This window comes from Bos mutus, chromosome 10 (assembly GCF_027580195.1).
Source record: "Bos mutus isolate GX-2022 chromosome 10, NWIPB_WYAK_1.1, whole genome shotgun sequence".
Classification (NCBI taxonomy): Eukaryota; Metazoa; Chordata; class Mammalia; order Artiodactyla; family Bovidae; genus Bos; species Bos mutus.
In genome coordinates this window covers 43,156,977-43,178,204 of record NC_091626.1, presented here as the reverse complement: position 1 = coordinate 43,178,204, position 21,228 = coordinate 43,156,977, and the positions used below count along the sequence as shown (strand labels likewise).

The 21,228-nt window shown below is 37.9% G+C and overlaps 1 protein-coding gene across 6 annotated transcripts in view; it reads right to left on the bottom strand.

Annotated features, from left to right (window-relative positions):
- FERMT2 (FERM domain containing kindlin 2) overlaps positions 1-21,228 on the bottom strand; it is a 75,744-nt gene that overhangs the window by 30,044 nt on the left and 24,472 nt on the right. For all 6 annotated transcript variants that reach the window (XM_070377835.1, XM_070377837.1, XM_070377839.1 and 3 more), the window contains exons 3-4: positions 18,377-18,610; positions 3,649-3,783 (exon numbers count right to left, since the gene is read on the bottom strand). In XM_070377835.1, the coding sequence (XP_070233936.1) occupies positions 3,649-3,783; positions 18,377-18,610 (369 nt within the window). The remainder of the gene's footprint in view (positions 1-3,648; positions 3,784-18,376; positions 18,611-21,228) is intronic.

Genomic DNA, 21,228 nt, shown 5'->3' with positions numbered 1-21,228 from the left:
ACCACAATTGGAAAGCATCAATTCTTTGGTGCTTGGCCTTTTTTATGGCTCCTAACCTTACTGTTAACAAAGAGCCAGACATGATTGAGCGAGTGAACTGAATCTTACTGTGCCATATTTTCATCCTTATATGTGAATAATAACAATCTACTTCGATGGGTTGTAGTGAGGATTAAATGAGTTTCCACGGGTAAAGTGCATGAAATAGTTCTGGGCATACATAAGTCTGTGTTCATTGTTTACTATCATTGCCATCATCATGACCCCAGAATTTTAAAAAATAGGAATGAACTGAATTAGTAAAATTAGTTTATTTATTTGCTTCTAAGATCTATCCTAAGAAACTGATTTATAAATGTGCAGCCAATGGAAACATGGAAAATAAATTTTCAGGAACCAAAGAATCATGTAATCTAATTGATTAGTCATCTAACTTCTCAACAGACACTGCCCATGTTCCTACTGTATGACATACGCTGTTAGTTCCTAGTAACAGAAAGGTAAGAAACAGTCTCTTCATGCAGGACCTCACAATTATTAGGGGAGAACACATGATATAATACCAAACACAGAGAAGTCTGGTGACTTATGACAGCAGGATACCTAATTCAGGTTGGGGAGGTAATGGAAGGAAATCTGAGAAAGCTTCTTCAAGAAACAAGAGAGGCACTAAGACACTAGCGTATGAAAAGCATAGAAGTTTTAAGTAACCTGATAAAAGTAATAATGTCTTAACTAAATTAGTGGTGGTTTCCACAAAATACACCCAAAATGGAACTAAATGCTAAAAAAACCCTCCAATTTCTGCAATGCCGAGAACTGAGGCAAGTTAAGGTACTGTCTCCTTTTGACTTTTCCTGAGCACAGAACCAGCTTTTCTTATTATTGATTCAACTACTAACACCTGACACGATGATCCGCACATGACAGACTCTAGTGATGATTTAAAGACTGAGGGAAAAGATGCAGAAGGAGAGCGTTCTTTAACCTGACCACTCTCCAGACTATTCAGTCCATTTATACAGATATCAAAAACACACAGGAAGACCCACTGTACAGCACAGGGAACTGTACTCAATATTTTTTAATAACCTATAAGGGAAAAGAACCTGAAAAAGAATATATCATAACAAACACCCTCTTCCAACAACAGAAGAGAAGACTCTACACATGGACATCACCAGATGGTCAACACCGAAATCAGATTGATTATATTCTTTGCAGCCAAAGATGGAGGAGCTCTATACAGTCAGCAAGAACAAGACCAGGAGCTGACTGTGGCTCAGACCATGAACTCCTTATTGCCAAATTCAGACTTAAATTGAAGAAACTAGGGAAAACCACTAGACCATTCAGGTCCGACCTAAATCAAATCCCTTATGATTATACAGTGGAAGTGAGAAATAGATTTAAGGGCCTAGATCTGATAGACAGAGTGCCTGATGAACTATGGACTGAGGTTCGTGACATTGTACAGGAGACAGGGATCAAGACCATCCCCATGGAAAAGAAATGCAAAAAAGCAAAATGGCTGTCTGGGGAGGCCTTACAAATAGCTGTGAAAAGAAGCGAAGCGAAAAGCAAAGGAGAAAAGGAAAGATATAAGCATCTGAATGCAGAGTTCCAAAGAATAGCAAGAAGAGATAAGAAAGCCTTCCTCAGCAATCAGTGCAAAGAAATAGAGGAAAACAACAGAATGGGAAAGACTAGAGATCTCTTCAAGAAAATTAGAGATACCAAGGGAACATTTCATGCAAAGATGGGCTCGATAAAGGACAGAAATGGTATGGACCTAACAGAAGCAAAAGATACTAAGAAGAGGTGGCAAGAATACACAGAAGAACTGTACAAAAAAGATCTTCACAACCCAGATAATCACGATGGTGTGATCACTGACCTAGAGCCAGACATCCTGGAATGTGAAGTCAAGTGGGCCTTAGAAAGCATCACTACGAACAAAGCTAGTGGAGGTGATGGAATTCCAGTTGAGCTATTTCAAATCCTGGAAGATGATGCTGTGAAAGTGCTGCACTCAATATGCCAGCAAATTTGGAAAACTCAGCAGGGGCCACAGCACTGGAAAAGGTCAGTTTTCATTCCAATCTCAAAGAAAGGCAATGCCAAAGAATGCTCAAACTACCGCACAATTGCACTCATCTCACACGCTAATAAAGTAATGCTCAAAATTCTCCAAGCCAGGCTTCAGCAATATGTGAACCATGAACTTCCTGATGTTCAAGCTGGTTTTAGAAAGGGCAGAGGAGTATACGGCCATACCACCCTGAATGCGCCCGACCTCGTTTGATCTCGGAAGCTAAGCAGGGTCCGGCCTGGTTAGTACTTGGAAGGGAGAAAGGGCAGAGGAACCAGAGATCAAATTGCCAACATCTGCTGGATCATGGAAAAAGCAAGAGAGTTCCAGAAAAACATCTATTTCTGCTTTATTGCCTATGCCAAAGTGTTTGTGTGTATCACAATAAAATATGGAAAATTCTGAAAGAGATGGGAATAGCAGACCACTTGATCTGCCTCTTGAGAAATCTGTATGCAGGTCAGGGAGCAACAGTTAGAACTGGACATGGAACAACAGAGTGGTTCCAAATAGGAAAAGGAGTACATCAAGGCTGTATATTATCACCCTGCTTATTTAACTTATATGCAGAGTCCATCACGAGAAACGCTGGGGTGGAAGAAGCACAAGCTGGAATCAAGATTGCCGGGAGAAATATCAATAACCTCAGATATGCAGATGACACCACCCTTATGGCAGAAAGTGAAGAGGAACTAAAAAGCCTCTTGATGAAAGTGAAAGTGGAGAGTGAAAAATTTGGCTTAAAGCTCAACATTTAGAAAACAAAGATCATGGCATCGGGTCCCATCACTTCATGGGAAATAGATGGGGAAACAGTGTCAGACTTTATTTTGGGGGCTCCAAAATCACTGCAGATGGTGATTGCAGCCATGAAATTAAAAGACGCTTACTCCTTGGAAGGAAAGTTATGACCAACCTAGATAGCATATTCAAAAGCAGAGACATTACTTTGCCAACAAAGGTTCGCCTAATCAAGGCTATGGTTTTTCCTGTGGTCATGTATGGATGTGAGAATTGGACTGTGAAGAAGGCTGAATGCCGAAGAATTGATGCTTCTGAACTGTGGTGTTGGAGAAGACTCTTGAGAGTCCCTTGGACTGCAAGGAGATCCAACCAGTCCATTCTGAAGGAGATCAGCCCTGGGATTTCTTTGGAAGGAATGATGCTAAAGCTGAAACTCCAGTACTTTGGCCACCTCATGCGAAGAGTTGACTCATTGGAAAAGACTCTGATGCTGGGAGGGATTGGGGGCAGGAGGAGAAGGGGACGACAGAGGATGAGATGGCTGGATGGCATCACTGACTCGATGGATGTGAGTCTCGTGAACTCCGGAGTTGGTGATGGACAGGGAGGCCTGGCGTGCTGTGATTCATGGGGTCGCAAAGAGTCGGACACGACTGAGCGACTGATCTGATCTGATCTATATATTCTACACATGTGTGTATAAATGAATCACTGTGCTGCAATACCTGAAGCTAACACAATATTGTAAATCAACTATATTTCAAATACACACACACTCACGGAGGCATACCCATACTTAGTCAAAGACTCACCTGATCCAGGAGTGATAAGAGGCCCCTCTAGTTCAAGTGCCTCATCTTCAGATTGGTCATCTAGCTTTTTCTTTTTTTTCTTTGTTGGATCTCTGGGTTTTTTCAATAGAGAAAGCTCTTCAGGGTGTCTGATGTCTGTTACAATTAAGAAAAAAAACATTATTTTACTGGGATAATGGAAAGTTTAAACACATTACACTTGGTAAATCTACGAATCCATTTCAAAACAAGATCTGTAATTTCCTCCTGAGCATGTTTGTATTTTGCCAGATACTAACGCCATGCAAAACACTAGAATATGACACTTTCAAAAACAATATACCAAAGCACACTTAATTTGTAACTATCCAATAAATGTAGTTACCTAGTAGAAAGATAATACTATGGTACAGAAAGAAAATAATAGAGCTCTTATTTATATATGTTTTAAACCAAAACTCTATGTAAATAGGGTTTATATTATATGGTTGGTTCATTCTGTATATAAGTTATACTGGATATATGAAGTAAATGTAAAGAAAATATTTTCACACCATTACCAAATCTCAAAATTTTAATCAACTCAAACTTTCCTACCTTGATACCAAATGTCTACAAGTTTCTGAATATTCTATTCATTTTCATGTGAAGAACCTGATGTGTACACATAATGAAAAATGGGCAAAATAACGAAGATTGATATTTTCCTGTGTCTGCTGTCTGGTCTTCTACAATTCCGTATCTCTAACAGTACAGTTAGTGATAGCTAGGAGTATAAAGTTGTCGCCCATCAAAAAAAAAAAAAAGAAAGAAAGAAAATCACCAAGTGGGTTTTAAAAAACCAAAAAATATATAAGAAGCAAAGTGGCTACACAAAAAGAATTAAAAATGACCCAAATAAGTTCATATATTACATTACATATTATATACCATGTCCATAAACAGCAGGAATGACTAAGAAGTCAGTGATGTTGTTTAGACACTAAGTCATGTCCAACTCTTTTTCCACCCCATGGACTGTAGTCTGCGAGGCTCCTCTGTCCATGGGATTTCCCAGGCAAGAATACTGGAGTAGGTTGCCATTTTCTTCCCCAAGGGATCTTCTAGACCCAGGGACCAAACCTGCCTCTCCTGCATTGGCAGGCAGATTCTTTACCACTGAGCCACCAGGGAAGCCCAAGTTAAGAAGTCAGTTCCTCCCAAATTGAGCGAAAGATTTGATGAAATTTTAATCCAAATTCCAGCTTACTCTTCTGACTGTAGAATTGTTCTCATTTCCTTATAAATTTTATAATAGTGAAAGCAATTTTGAAAACGAATAAAATTGGAAGACTTAAACTACCTGATTTTAAGACATCATAAATCCATAGCAATTAAAACTGTGCAATTACTGGCTAAATGATGAGACATATAAATGAATGGATCAGAAGAAAGGACCCAGAAACAAATCCAGACACAGCCAATTATTTTGGACAAAGGTGCTATGGCAATTCAAAGGAAAAGGGAAATCTCTTAATTCAGTTAAGTCGCTCAGTCGTGTCCAACTCTTTGCGACCCATGGACTGCAGCACGCCAGGCTTCTCTGTCCATCACCAACTCCCAGAGCTTGCTCAAACTCATGTCCACCAAGTCGGTAATGCCATCCAACCATCTCATCCTCTGTCATCCCCGTTCTCCTCCTACCTTCAATCTTTCCCAACATTTGGATCTTTTTCAATGAGTCAGTTCTTTGCATCAGGTGGCCACAGTAGAGCCTCGCAGACTAAAGTCCACGGGGTCGCAAAACAGTCGGACATGAGTTAGTGTCTTCAGCATCAGTCCTTCCAATGACTATTCAGCACTGATTTCCTTTAGGATGGACTGGTTGGATCTCCTTGCAGTCCAAGCGACTCTCAAAAAGACTCTTCTCCAACACCACAGTTCAAAAACATCAATTCTTTGGTGCTCAGCTTTCTTTATAGTCCAACTCTCACATCCATACAGGACTACTGGAAAAACCATAGCTTTGACTAGATGGACCTTTGTTGGCAAAGTAATGTCTCTGCTTTTTAATATGCTGTCTAGGTTGGTCACAGCTTTTCTTCCAAGGAACAAGCATCTTTTAATTTCATGGCTGCAGTCACCATCTGCAGTGATTTTGGAGCCCCCCAAAATAAAGTCTGTCACTGTTTCCCTGTCTATTTGCCATGAAGTGATGGGACCAGATGCCATGATCCTAGTTTTCTGAATGTTGAGTTTTAAGACAACTTTTTCACTCTTCTCTTTCATTTTCATCAGTTTCTTCAGTTCTTCGCTTTCTGCCATAAGGGTGGTGTCACCTGTGTATTTGAAGCTATTGATATTTCTCCTGGCAATCTTGATTCCAGCTTGTGCTTCATCCAGACTGGCATTTCTCATAATACACTCTGCATAGAAGTTAAATAAGCAGGGTGACAATATACAGCCTTGACGTACTCCTTTCCCGATTTGGAACCAGTCTGTTGTTACATGTCCAGTTCTAACTGCTGCTTCTTCACCTGCATACTGATTTCTCAGAAGGCAGGTAAGGTGGTCTGGCAATCCCATCACTTAAGAATTTTTCAGTTTGTTGTGATCCACAGTCAAAGGCTTTGGTGTAGTCAATAAAGCAGAAGTAGATTTTTTTCTGGAACTCTCTTGCTTTTTTTTAATCTCTTCAATAAACAGTGCTAAATGAGAGACTCATGTATTTTTCAAAAAGAACATTAGCTCTCATCTAATGCAATATGCAAAAATTAATTTTATGTATCATAGGCCTGGGCTTCCCAGGTGGCACAGTGGTAAAGAATCTGCCTGACAATGCAGAAGACAAGGGTCTGATTCCTGGATTTGGAAGATCCCCTGGAGGAGTAAATGGCAACCCACTCCAGCATTCTTGCCTAAAAAATCCCATGGACAGAGGAGCCTGGTGGGCTACGGTCCATGGGATTGCAGCGAATTGGACACGACTGAGCAACTGAGCACATCATAGACCTAAAGAAAATTTAAGTAGACAAATATTTCTTAGATAGGATACCCACACCCCTTATTAAAAAACAAAAAAAAAACCCCAACAACTGCCCTTTACTATAAGAAAAAAAAACTGTTGTGAAAACAAAAAGGCAAGCTGTATACTGGGACAAAATATTCACATAATATATTATATCTGACAAAAGAGTTGTATCCAAAATATATAAAGAACCCATTCAACTTAATAATAAGCAGACCAGTGGGCTGAAGATTTGGATAGGCATTTCACCACAGAATACATAAGAATAGCCAAGAAGCATATGCAAAGATGCTCAACATTAATGGTCACGAAATGCAAATTAAAACGACAAGACACAAATACACCCATCAGAGTGGCCAATATGAATAAGACTGATAATACCCAGTGTTGGTAAGGATGGAGAGTAAGTGGAACTCTTATACTCAGTTGCTGGGAACATGAAATGCAAAATTTTGAAAACACCTTGGCAGTTCTTTATAAAGTTAAACATGTTCTTTATAAAGTTAGACACTCCCCTCTTATTTAAGAAAATGAAAAGCATATTTATAATAGTTTTACTCACAAAACTCAATAGAAATAACACAGGTGGAAGAACATGTTATATTTTCGTATCAGTGAACACGACTCTTAGAATGTAATACAAGTCATCAGTAAAAAAACCCCACAATACTACTGATATATTCAATAACATGAATGCATCTCAAAATTATTATCTAAGTAGAAGAAGCCAATTAGAAAAGGGTACATATACTGCATGATTTCATTCACAACATTCCAGAAAATGACAGCAAATCTACAGTGACAGAGCAGATCAATGACTGTTAGGCTAGAGTTTGATAGTTACTGGAAATGTTCTATATCCTGATTGTAGTATTAATAGTTTCAGAGATGGAAACATTTGTCAAACTCATTCAACTGTACACTTTAAATGAGTAGAGTTTATTGTACATCAATTATACAAAAATAAAGTTAATTAAAAAATAAAATGTAAAGAGAGGGAAAGCCAAGGAAAAAAAGCAGCAGAAAGAAGTGCTAGTTGTGTTCTTGGAGTGTTTGGTGGCATCTACACCATCTGTCAGTATGAGGAGAACAGACAATGAAATCCAAGTCCTGGCCTAACTTGTAATGCTGCAGACTGCTAAGTCACTGGATCAGAGTTTGACAGCAGGTAATCTGTACTTTCAGAAACCCACAGTCTCCACTGTGTATTAGGAACTCCACCCAGTATTAGGAACTCAGGAAGCTTTTTATCTAGAGGAAAATTAGAACTAGGATCGGCCACACTGCTGCAGAGCTGATGATGCACAATTTGAGGCAGAAGCACACAGCCAAACTACCTGGATTCACATCTCAGCTACACTATTAGCTGCATGACTTGGGAAAGCTACTAATTAGCCTACTAGCATCCAAGTTTCCTCATATGTAAAATGAAACTACCACCACAGGAGGTGTTTATGAAAATTCAATGATTGCACAGGGCCTGACACACAATAACTACTTCGTAAGTATTAGGTATTAATGTTTTTTACTAATTTAAAAAAATATACAATCATGGTATACATTTGGAAATTACAAGAAAGTATTAAGACACTTAAACCCTGTTTGTGAAAAATGGAATATGACTATGTGATTCAGTGATTCTTAACAGATGTACAAAACTGTGCCCATTATAAATAATGGTTCTGCAAACATCTATATATATCTACTTTTCCACATTTTATCTCTTTAGAAATTCACTGGAATAGAATTACTGGATCAAAGGTTAAATGAATTTTAAGGCCAAAATGTAGCAACTTGGGCATGTGTATTATTTTTTTAAAGCTTTATTTTTAAAACAGTATGTTTATATCCTTGTTTTAATTTACATTTCTTTGATTATTAGTGATAATCTATACTTCCCCATGGGTTTTTAGCTATTTATATTATTCCTTCCTTTGCTCATTTTTCTACTGCTGCTGCTACTGCTAAGTCACTTCAGTCGTGTTGGACTCTATGAGACCCCACAGATGGCAGCCCACCAGGCTCCCCCGTCCCTGGGATTCTCCAGGCAAGAACACTGGAGTGGGTTGCCATTTCCTTCTCTAATGCATGAAAGTGAAAAGTGAAAGTGAAGTCGCTCAGTCGTGTCTGACTCGTAGCGACCCCATGGACTGCAGCCTACCAGGCTCCTCTGTCCATGGGATTTTCCAGGCAAGAGTACTGGAGTCGGGTGCCACTGCCTTCTCCTAAATTTTTTCAAATCAGGGCTTCCCTGGTAGCTCAGCTGGTACAAGAATCCACCTGCAATGACGTAGACCTGGGTTCTATCCCTGGGTTGGGAAGATCCCCTGGAGAAGGGAACAGCTACCCACTCCAGTGTTCTGGCCTGGAGAATTCCATGGACTGTAGAGTCCATGGGGTTGCAAAAAGTCGGACACAACTGAGTGACTTTCATTTTCTTCAGATCAAAGTTATTTTGCATATAAAAGTTAACATGGTAGATACCACTGCAAACCACACTGAACTTTTTTACTCATTTACACCTTGAACCATGTTTAAAAAAGAAATCCAAATCTTTCAATAACTAAATGGATTTTTTTTTGTTTCTCTGTTGGTTATTTGAAGTTTACTATTACGAACACTCTGGTATACATTAGGTTTTGTTTTGTACTTATTTGCTATTTCGGGGTGAATACTTTTCTGAAACATGAACATGGAATTAGTAGTAAAATTGTCCTGAACAAATACTTTACCAAAGAGCAGATGAACATCTTAGGTACTAAACAGCAGAGATGATATTAAAAATAAATGTTTGTTCCTTAAATTCTGTCACTTAAGCTTCCAGGCAGGTCTTTTTAAAGTTAAAAGTAGTACAGTGACTTCTTTAGCTAAAGTCATAAAATTAAAAATCAAAGATTTTCTTCATCTTGTATATTCAAGTTGAGATAGGGCTGGGACCTCGGACCCTTTACCGGAGTGCTTGCACCTGGACAAATGTCTCCTCAAGCAACAAAGAACTTATAAGGAATTAAAAACAACTGCATGCATGCGCAGTCAGGGCAATTATGAACAATAAGATACAAAAAGGCCTCAAACCAACTTTCATTTTGCAGGTGCTGGGAGCTGAAGGAGGGTTCCGAGCATGATCCCTGCACACAGCACCAAGGGGTGAGCAGATCACCTAACCAGCCCTCCAGCCCAACCCACAGATCTGCTCCCACCAGATCCCCACTTAAGGATCCCACCCTCCCTCAGAGAATGAGCAAGGGGACTTGTTACCTCTTTTTGCTCTGGAATAGCATGAGTCCCAATAAAGCCATGCCTGAATTCCTCTTTTCAATTTCTATTGATTAAAGAGCCCAAGGACACAATTCCATAACAAAGGTAACCTATTTATCCTTGAAAGTAATTTTGGGGATTTGAATCAGTAGTGTTAAGTTGTACTATGTAGATTCAGAAATTCAGAAGATATTTCAAGTATGTCTTTTGAGCCATATTTATTTAATTAACAGAACTGAATCATAATGGCCTAGAATACTTTTAAAAGAAACAAGATTTAGCATGCTAAGAGATCTAATGATTTATGGATTGTACTTTCAATTCTCAGTGTACCCTCAGCTCTAAATGCCACCACTGCCATGCTGGGAGTAAATAAAAACATTAGAAAATTCCAGGCTTCTGAATAATCACTTGTCTCCTCTACTTCAGTATTAAGTGGGGGCAGGGTGGTGGTGGTAATCTGTCTCTCCACCCATTCATTTCTCCAAAGCAAATCATAAACTGGTACAGGGTGGAAAATCTAAAAAGTACATAGGACATAAAGCTAATCACGCCTGAGATATGACCTGCTTCTACCACAGTTCACCATTACCAAGTTTGGTGGGAGAGAGGAAAGCAAGCAGCACGCCTCCTAAATCTCTAGTACGTCCTTTCTTCTTGAGAATCACTGCACTACATGATTCATCCTTTGAGATTTTTGTTCATGGGCCATTTCCTGTCAGCTCACAAACCAGCCATGAACATTTTTAGAAAAATGAGTACTGTTAACTGTTAACTAGCTTTTTGCTCATAGGCAGATGAAGCAGCTCCTAACTACATGTGCCCGTGAGAACTGCTTGTGATGTAAAAGTAATTATATTAAAAACATATGTTTAGGTCACACACCCAGATAATACTCTTAGTGACTCGGGGGCTCCAACAGCTTGTTTTATAAAAGTTCTAGTGATGGATGTTAACTAAACTTATTGTGGTGATCATGTCACAATACATATAAACACAGAATCATTATGTTGTACACCTGATGTTTACGTTTATGTGTCAATCGTATCTCAATTTTAAATCTCTACAGGTAATTTTGATTCCAACTTTTTCTTGAGAACTTGCAGCTAAGGGAAGGGGTAGGAAGAGGAGAACGACATCTTATTTCTCTAATGATAGGCGGTTCTATATGCAGCAAGGTAGCTGTTGGCTACACATGAAGTCTGTGAGTAAGTGATTTTCATTTCATTACAGCAATAACCAAAAAAGGTAAATCCATATGCGATACTGTTTTAATGCTACAGGAACTTAGGACTTATGTATTTACTCTGTGTCTTACATCAGGAAGAAATTAAACTAGTGAATTTAGGAATCTGAATCACATGTGTAAGAGTGGGCTTGGTGAAGAACACAAATAATTAAATAAGATTTAGATTAAGATAAAATACACTTACAGGACTATGAGATGTAAAATCTTTAAAATGGGCATACCAAAATACAATGCTGCCTTTCCTTTATGCTAAATTATAGTTCAATAATAAAGAGATAGCAGCATTTATGAGTCACTACAAAAAACAGTCAGAGAAGGCAATGGCACCCCACTCCAGTACTCCTGCCTGGAAAATCCCAAGGGCGGAGGAGCCTGGTAGGCTGCAGTCCATGGGGTCGCACAGAGTCAGACACGACTGATGCAACTTAGCAGCAGCAGCAGCAGCACACAAAACAGTGATCTAGGATCTATTTATAACAAAATGATAAACTATACAGCAATAAAATCCAAGGTTCAAAATCAATGTTATCAAGTAGAGTACAAGTCTAGTGGAAGACAGGTAACATAAATTACCTATATAATTATGTAATATACATAGTGCATATGTATCTCAAAAATTATGGGGCTGAGGAAATGGGAAATGAAGGAGGGGAGAAGGGTACTCAGGTAAAATAATAAAACAGATTTTGTTTAAAAGCAGAATTTTCTTAAGAGTTTCCAATTAAACATGTAGGTTTAGTTCTTGCATTTACTTTCACTCTTTTCCAAAAAATCATACCAAAATGTAAAGAAATAAAATATGAACCTAAAAGGACAAAACAGGAAAAAAACATCAGATCAGCAACATCAGAAAAATGTTGAGACAAAAGCCAGATGGGAGACAAGCAAATTCTTAGTAAACACAAAATCAAGGTGTCTGCAGGAAACACCAATGGGAAACACATGGACTCACTATGCTAAACATCAAGCATGATCATGTGCTCCAAAGAGAGACAAGAAAAATGAATCCTGTCCCATACTAAGTTACACCTACCCCTTAGATACAAGCCCTTTAGGATTCCTTAGAGGAAAACCTGAAAAGCCCCAGAGAAAAGATCCTTTAGATACTGACATTTGGAAAGGTTTGCTCAATGTCTAATACCCCTTAGAGGGACAAGCTAAACAAGCTAAACCCCATTCAACTAGAGCTTCCTATCAGGTATCTGTATGAATGGAAAATCAGTGACTGATAAGACATTATAGAAAGGAATCTGTGGCAGGCAGAATTCTAGAGACAGCCCCTTAAAATTTTTGCTCCTGGTTATACAATCATACACTAATCTAGCAACTGCTGTGAAGAGACTTTGCAAATGGAATTAAGGTTACTGATCAACTGACTTTAGGGAGATTAGCCTGAATTCTCTCAGTGGGTCCAAAGCAATTACAAGAAGCCTGCCTAACAGAAAAGAAAGGCAGAAGGAAGCAGAGGAGAGATAAGACAGGAGAGGTCATATAGACTTGAGAAGTAAGAAGAGCTGGACTTGCTATTGCTGACTTTGAAAAAGGAGGAGGGTCACAAGTCAAGGAATTTAGGAGGCCTCTAGAAGCTAACAAGGAGATCAAACCAGTCAATCCTAAAGAAATCAACCCTGAATATTCACTGGAAGGACTGATGCTGAAGCTGAAGCTCCAATACTTTGGCCACCTGATGCAAAGAGCTGACTCAATCATTAGAAAAGACCCTGATGCTGGGTAAGATTGAAGGCAGGAGGAGAAGGGGGCAACAGAGAGGATGAGATGGTTGGATGGCATCATCAACTCAATGGACATGAATGTGAGCAAACTCCAGGGGACAGTGGAGGACAGGAAGCCTGGTGTGCTTCAGTCCACGGGGTTGCAAAGAGTTGGACATGACTTAGCAACTAACAACAAGACAGAGTAACAAGAATGTGATTTAGCCTCCTGCTTTATTTAAACAATAAAGGAGTAAGAAAGAAAGTTTTTCAGATATTAGACAACAAGGAGCACAGGAGAGGAGAGAAAAAAAACAATGAGCTGTTTGAGTATACCAGTTTACTGTCTAGAAGTAGTTCAGAGTGGGGAGGGGCAAACAGAGTCAGGTCTTGCTGAGTTGAGACATCTGAGATGGAACCCAGGGAGGCCAAGATGACTAGAATTTGTGGGTCAGAGTACCAGAGAGAAGAGAGCTCTGGAGATCTGCAGGGATCCTCTGGGATCTGGGTGAATACAGATCTGTGTACCTGTGAGGTAAAGTTTTCCTAATACACTGGATATTGAGAAGAATCCCCAGAAGAAAATTAGCTCCAGACTAATGGACTTGCCCTTAATGCTTAAAAGCAAGTATCAAAAGGATTCAACTGATTCCAGGTAATCTGACTGAAAAATCTAGCAGAAAAAAAACAAAACCCCAACATTACTTAAAGGAATACACAAAGAAATCCAGCCAACAGTGTAAAATTAACAGACTCTAACATTCAAACAGAAATTACCAGACAAAAAAGAGGCAGGAGTAAAGTTGGAGGGGGTGGTATAACAGATTATATAATCAATTATAGAATTGATTATATAAACAATTATAGAATCAGTAATCAAAGATATGAAAATGGCTATTTTAAGTACACTCCACGTGTTTAAGAAAGGAAAGCCATACAAATAATGAAAACAAATTAAAACTACATCTGAAATGAATACTGGATGGGATTAACAGAACATCAATGAATTTGAAGATAGCAGTGAACACTATCCAAGATGAAACTGAGAATAAAGACCAAAAAAAGGAAAAGAACATCAGCAACTTACAGAAGAATAACAATTGCTCTAGCATATATGAAACAAGTCCAGCAAATGATAGCAAGTGTGGGAAGGGACACCAAAAATTATTTGAAGAACTAATGGTTGAAAATTACACAAATTTGATAACTGTAAATCCATAAATCTAAGAATTACAATAAAAACAGAATAAACTTAAAACTAGGCCAGGACACATCAGAATATGAAGTAAAGTCAGACAAGGAGAAATATTCATGTATCACTTACATGTGGGATCTAAAAAATGACACAAATGAACTCTCCGTTTACTCTTAATAAGGCTCTTCACTTGTAAAGCCTGCATGTCAGAACTCACCTTATATAAAAGCGCTTTTATGTAAGTTCTGGCATGCTTTTGCCAGAAGTGTTTCTTTAAAAAAGGAAAGTAAAATATAACAAAGAACCTCATTTAATCACGACACAGGAGCATTTTCTTATATAACCAAAAAAAACCAAGATAATTTTTACCAAATAAAAAACTAAGAAAGTAGTCGGCCAAAAGTCACACAAGAAAAGAAACAGACAATCTGAGTAAGCCTTTACCTATTAAAAAAATTGAATCAATAATAACCTTCCAAAACAGAAAGCACTAGGGCCAGACTGGTTCACTTAAATTCTACCAAACATTTTTTCTAGTTTTATTGAGGTATGCCTGACATACCTCAGGTATGTCATACAACACTGTGTAAGTTTAAGGTGTACAGCATAATGACTTGACGTACATATACTGTGAACTTACATATACTGATCACCACAGTATTTTCCTTGCGTTAAGAACTTATGACCTACTCTCTTAACAACTTCCAAATAAACCATACAGTAGCGTTAGCTCTCGTCAACATGCATATACCACCTTCCCAAGTACTTAACTTATCTTGCACCTTTTGACCTTGTTTACATGTCTTGGCTATTATAAATAATGCTGCTATGAACATGGGGGTGCAGTTACCTCTTTGACCCAATGTTTGAATTTCCTTTGGATATGTTCCCAGAAGTGGAAATGCTGGGTCATATGGTAGTCTACTTTTAGTTTTTTGAGGACCCTCCACAGTTTTCCATAGTGGCTACACCAATTTACAGTCCCACCAAGAGTGCACAAGGGTTCTCTTCTCTACATCCTTGCCAGCATTTTATCACTTGGCTTTGTGATGATACAGCCATTCTAACAAGACTAACATCGCTGACTCGATGGACATGAGTTTGAGCAAGCTCCAGGAGTTGGTGATGGACAGGGAAGCCCGGCGTGCTTGTAGTCCATGGGGTCGCAAAGAGTCAGACACGACTGAACGACTGAACTGAACTGAATTTTAACAAATGTAAGCTATATCTCCTGTGGTTTTAATTTGTATTTTCCTAATGATCAGTGGTGATGTGCACATTTTCACGTACCTCGTTGACCATTTGTAAAACTCCTTTGGAAAATGTCTATTCAGGTCTTTTGCCCATTTTTGGGGGATTTTGATATGGAGCTCTTTATATATTTTGGATATTAACTCCTTATAAAATATATGGATTGCAGATATTTTTTCCTATTCCATAGATTATATTTCATTTTGCTGATCATTTCTTTTGCTGCATACAAATTTTGTTGTTTGATGTAATCCCACCTGTTTATTTTTGCCTGTGCTTTAGATGCTATATCCAAAAAATCATTGCCAAAACCCATGTCAAGGAGCTTTCCTCCTTGACCTTTGAGGAAGAAATTATACTAATATTCTACAATCTCTTTCAGAAGACAGAAGCAGAAGAAATACTTCCTAATGCATTCTATGAGGCTAGCATTACTTTTAATGCTAAAATCAAACAGAGACACTGCAAGAAAACTATAGAACAATATCTCTAATGAACATAAATGCAAAAATATTTAATAAACTGCTAGAAAATCAAATTCAATAATGTATTTATAAAAAATAATTACACACCATACTATTAAAGAAATAACTGATATGCTAGACTTTATAAAAATTAAAAATTTCTGCTCTGTGAAAGAAACTGCCAAAGAAAAAGAAAAGCCACTGACCAGGATAAAATATTTGCAAGTCATATCTGACAAAGGATTGTTACCCAAAGTATACAAAGAACTATTAAAATATAACAGTAAAAAAAAAAAAAGCTTGACTAAAAAATAAGTCACAGACTTTTAAACAGACACCTCACCAAAGATGCATAGGTGGCAAATGAACATATAAAAATATGTCTGACATTTTATGTCATAATTAAAATGCAAAATTATAACAGTGCTAAGCCACTACACATCGATCAGAGTGTCCACAATCGAGAACACAGACACCACCAAATGCTGGTGAGGATTTAGAGCACTACTGAATGTGAACACAGCATGACATGGCTACTTTGGAAGACAGTTTAGCAGTTTCCCACAAAACTAAGCATTTTCCTACCATATGGTCCAACAACCATTCTCCTTAGAATCTACCCAAAGGAGTAAAAGCCACATGTTCACAAAAAAATCTGCACATAAATGTTTACGGCACCTTTATTATAGTTGCAAAACTTGGAAACAACTAAGATATCTGTGAGTAGGTGTGGAAAATAAACTGACACATCCAGACAATGGGATATTATTCAGCGCTTTAAAAAAAATGAGTTATCAAGCCATCAAAGGACATGAAGGAAATTTAAATCTGTATTACTAAGCAAAAGATAATCTGAAAAAGCTATATATTGTATGATTCCAATTGTACGACATTCTGTAAAAAGCAGAATTATGGAGACAGTAAAGAGATGAACTGTTGCCATGGGTTGGTAGTGGAGGGATGAAAAGGCAGAGCACTGATTTACAGAACAGTAAAACTATTCTGTATGGTATTATAATAATGGTTATACATTCATCCAAACTTGTGGACTATACAATATCAAGAGTAAACCCTAATGTAAACCATGCAGTCTGGGTCATAATGATGTGTTAATGAAGGTTTATCATTATAACAAATGTCCCATGCTGGTGTGGAGTGTTGACAGTGGGGAGGCTGTATGTGTGGGAATGAGAGTAAACAGGTACTTTCTGCTATGAGAGTAAATAGGTACATTTTTCTCAAAGTAAAAATGTACTTTCTGCTCCATCTTGCTGTGAACCTAAAACTACTCTAAAAAAAGTTTATTAATTAAAAAAAATTGATAAGTGATATAAACAAGCAATTCAAAAAAGAAACTGAAACGGCCAGTTAAGACATAAAAACATAGTTATCTTTATAAACTAAAATTTTTTTCACTCAGAGAAACAAACAATAAAAACTGACAACATTCATGTGTTAGTGATGGCTTCGGGCAATGGGTTTTCACACAGTGCGAGTTGGAATGTAAACTGGTATAACCACTTGGGAGTGCAATTTGGCAGTATCTGAAATGAATTATGTATACACTTAAAACAAAACAATTCTACCTTCTACTTCTACACCAACACAAAAGAGAAATTCCACCACACATGTACAAAATAATGTAAGATACTGTACAACAACTATAGTAACATATTTTTTGAGTATATACACTCACAGATATGAATATGTTTATGTGTATGTATGTGTCTTTATGTATTTTCAAAAGTACTGGAAAGATACACACTAACCTTATGACAGTAGCTGCTTTATAAAGGGAAATTAGACAAGAATACGAATCAAGAACTTTACCTATATTATTTGACTTTAAAAGTTTAGCAAATGACAAAATATCAACTATTAATTCTAGATGATATTTAGGTGAATGCTACATAGGTCTTAATATTTTTCTGTATTTTTATTTTTCTTCTTAGAAATTCCATTAAACATAAAAAACCTTGCAATTTGAGTTATTAGATCAAAACAGTAATGTCCTGTATTTTCCCCAAATCTATGGTATGACAGAATTATGTACTAATGATGACAGTGATTCAGATTTTCTCTGATGGTTAAATACTTCCTGTCATATGACAGAACTGGGTCAACCAAACGTAATCCACATCTCATTTCAGAAAACATAAACAGAACTGCTACAAGAGTGGTCAAACTGTAGACTGGTTAAGGAAGGATGCCAACACACGTGGTCATTTCCTTAGGAACTGTGTCAGCCCTTCAGTGAAGGAAGTGACACAATCTGCCTGAATCAATGCAAATACTGATTTGCACTGAAACACTACAAAAGCTACATTGCTCTGATTGCTCCCTTCTCCTTTCCATAAAAATAAAGTCATCAGAAGGAGGTATTCAATAATAATAAATATACAATATACTTCTAGAAAGCAAAGAGCTCTACCAGACTCCTGTTCTAGTTTAACTCAGTATTTCTTTATCTTAAATGTAAAAACGTTAAAGAATAAAGTAATAATTTCACATACACACAAGCACAGATTGCTCACCCCAATCCCTACTCCTCAATGTCAGCCATATACATATCATACAACCCATAATTTCATGAAGAACTGATATAGTACTTACTAAATGTCTTACAGATGTCAGAAACAGCTTTGAAGACTCTATCAGAGAAATTCACTTTCACCTTCACATACTTCATGTTGGGAAGTTGCAGGCGGAGCAGCTTGTGCTGGGGGGTGAACTGAAGCTTAGCATCTGCCTGAATGCCATACTTATCCAAGGTCCAATGCGTCTTGAGAAGCCAAGTTCTCTTCTTTTCCCACCACAGAGCATGGTCAGACCAATCTTTTTTTACATCTATTAAAAAAACAAACAAAACACTTAAAAATCTGCAGGACTGCCTTGAGAGAAATTACAAGCAGAAAACTAAGCAACTAGGTATTTAATATGAACAATTAGTTAAATACTACGTGCCTGTTATGTGATAAGTAATACTAAAGAAATCCTAAAAGAAATACCAAACAGCTGAGAAAACACTGCCCTTAAAAGCTAATATAGAAGGCAGCAGAGGCAGAATACACAGGGTAACTAATAATGCTTAAAGTAGACACACACATGACAAAGGAAGCATGACACACATATAACAGAGTATGTACTCTCTGTAAGCATTCAGAGAACATAGAGGACCCTGGGGACTGGAATCAAAAGGACGTATAAATAATGACATGGAGTTGGTGGATTCTTAGCCCAGCTTTGAGCAATGGACATTCTGATGATAAAGTTGGTGAGAAAGGTGAGGTATATGAGGCTGCAGAAGCATGTTGAGGCTAAGGGGTGGTGAGAAGTAAGATGGAACGAAAAAGAACAAAAACCACTATCCTAGGTAAAGAAGAGCCTGGAAAAGAAAATATCCATGAGTAACACTTAACTTGAGAGAAAACAAAAACAAAAAAACTACATCCCAACCACACACCCAAATATATTCCAAGAAAAGTAACTATTTCCCCCCAATATATTTTGGCACAAGAAAAAACGTTAATACCTGTTAAACTATTTAACACTCATATACAATTAAATTAAAAGAAACTAAATTAAGAAAGAGTTGGGACTATAAAGAAAGCTGAATGCTGAAGAACTGATGCTTTTGAACTGGGGCGTTGGAGAAGACCCTTGAGAGTCCCTTGGACTGCAAGGAGATCCAACAAGCACATCCTAAAGGAGATCAGTCCTGAATATTCATTGGAAGGACTGATGTTGAAGCTGAAACTCCAATACTTTGGCCACCTGAGGCGAAGAGCTGACTCATCTGAAAAGACTGATGCTGGGAAAGATTGAAGGCAGGAGGAGAAGGGGACAACAGAGGATGAGATGTTTGGATGGCGTCACTGACTCAATGGACATGAGTTTGAGCAAACTCCGGGAGTTGGTGATGGACAGGGAGGCCTGGCGTGCTGCAATCTATGGGGTCACAAAGAGTTGGACACGACTGAGCAACTGAACTGAACTGAAATACAGAAAAGTGTAATTTACAGAAGATTTGGCTCCCTCCAGATACAGATCATAGCAATAAATTTACAAATAAAATCCAATTTCAGCTGGTTATTAAAGTAGCAATAAAAGTGAAGAATGTGGGGATCAATTATATGATGAACTAAGAACCAAAAAGGGGGAACAGGATATTAAAACAACAACAACATAGCAAAACAAAGCTTTCCAGAGGGCGGGGGGCGGGGGGGGCAGGGGGAGAAAACTATCATCATGATTCTGATATAAAGCTCATTTGAATACAGTTTTAAAAAGAACTGGTCTATTTTAAGAAGATGAGTTTAAAAGTATATACTAAACCTGAAACTTTGTTTAGCACAACTTGTCTCCCTGAAAGCCTCAGATAGTAAAACATCAAATTACCACACTATAAGCCTAGAAACACGTTCTATAATGGTGAAAGGTAACTGATATAATTCTCCTCATTACTGAAGAAACAGATCACAAGAGGGAAAAAGACCTTCAATTCCCCCAGATAGTAAAAAAATATTTTAATGAGTAAGTACTTTAATGGGAAAACTGTTACTTGTGATTTTACTGCATTTTGAAATTTCAGTATTTGTTTTGGGAAAGCCCTGTCAATTATGTTATTTGAAGTTTGGCTGCAGAAATACATATTTTACAACTACTCACTTGTGACACAATGTATTCAATATATAGTACCTGGTCTCTTAAGTTACTTTCCAGCACAGAATTTATCAACTTTTAGAAACAGTAAATCCAATCTGGCTCACAAGCAGAAAACCAAGACTAGGACCTTTTTTGTATACTATGAAGTAAATGTCTCACATGTTACAGATGGTTTACTGTTTTCTTTAGGAACAAAGAGCTGAAGACAGAAAAAGATCATTTGTAAAGAATGACAGTAACCACTGACTTCCCTGGTGGCTCAGATGGTAAAGAGTCTGCCTACAATGTAGGAGACCCGGGTTCAATCCCTGGGTCGGGAAGATCTCCTGGAGAAGGAAATGGCAACCCACTCCAGTATTCTTGCCTGGAAAATCCCATGGACGGAGGAGCCTGTAGGCTATAGTCCATGGGGTCGCAAGGCTGAGCTGAACTGAAGAAATGGTAGATTAGTATCTAATACTTTCTTCTTCAGCCCATTTACTTCTGCTACCAATGTCAATCACTAAGGAAGCCACAACATATATTCCCAGTGCAGGGAGAAGAGAGGAAAAAGCTGTATGCTGCTAATAGTAATAGTTTTGTTAATACTGACTTAAGTCATTTGGATTTCCTTTGTCTTAAATCAAAAGACAACCCTGAAATAAGAACTCTGGTGCAAGTAGCTTATTGAGGTGGGATGGGGGAGGGGGAGATCCCAGGAAGCATACCTTAGGGGATTAGGAAAAGTGAGACACGGGAGAAAAGTCTATTAAGAACTCATTAACTTCTGTGGATAACTGGAGTTCAGTCCTGCAAGAGCC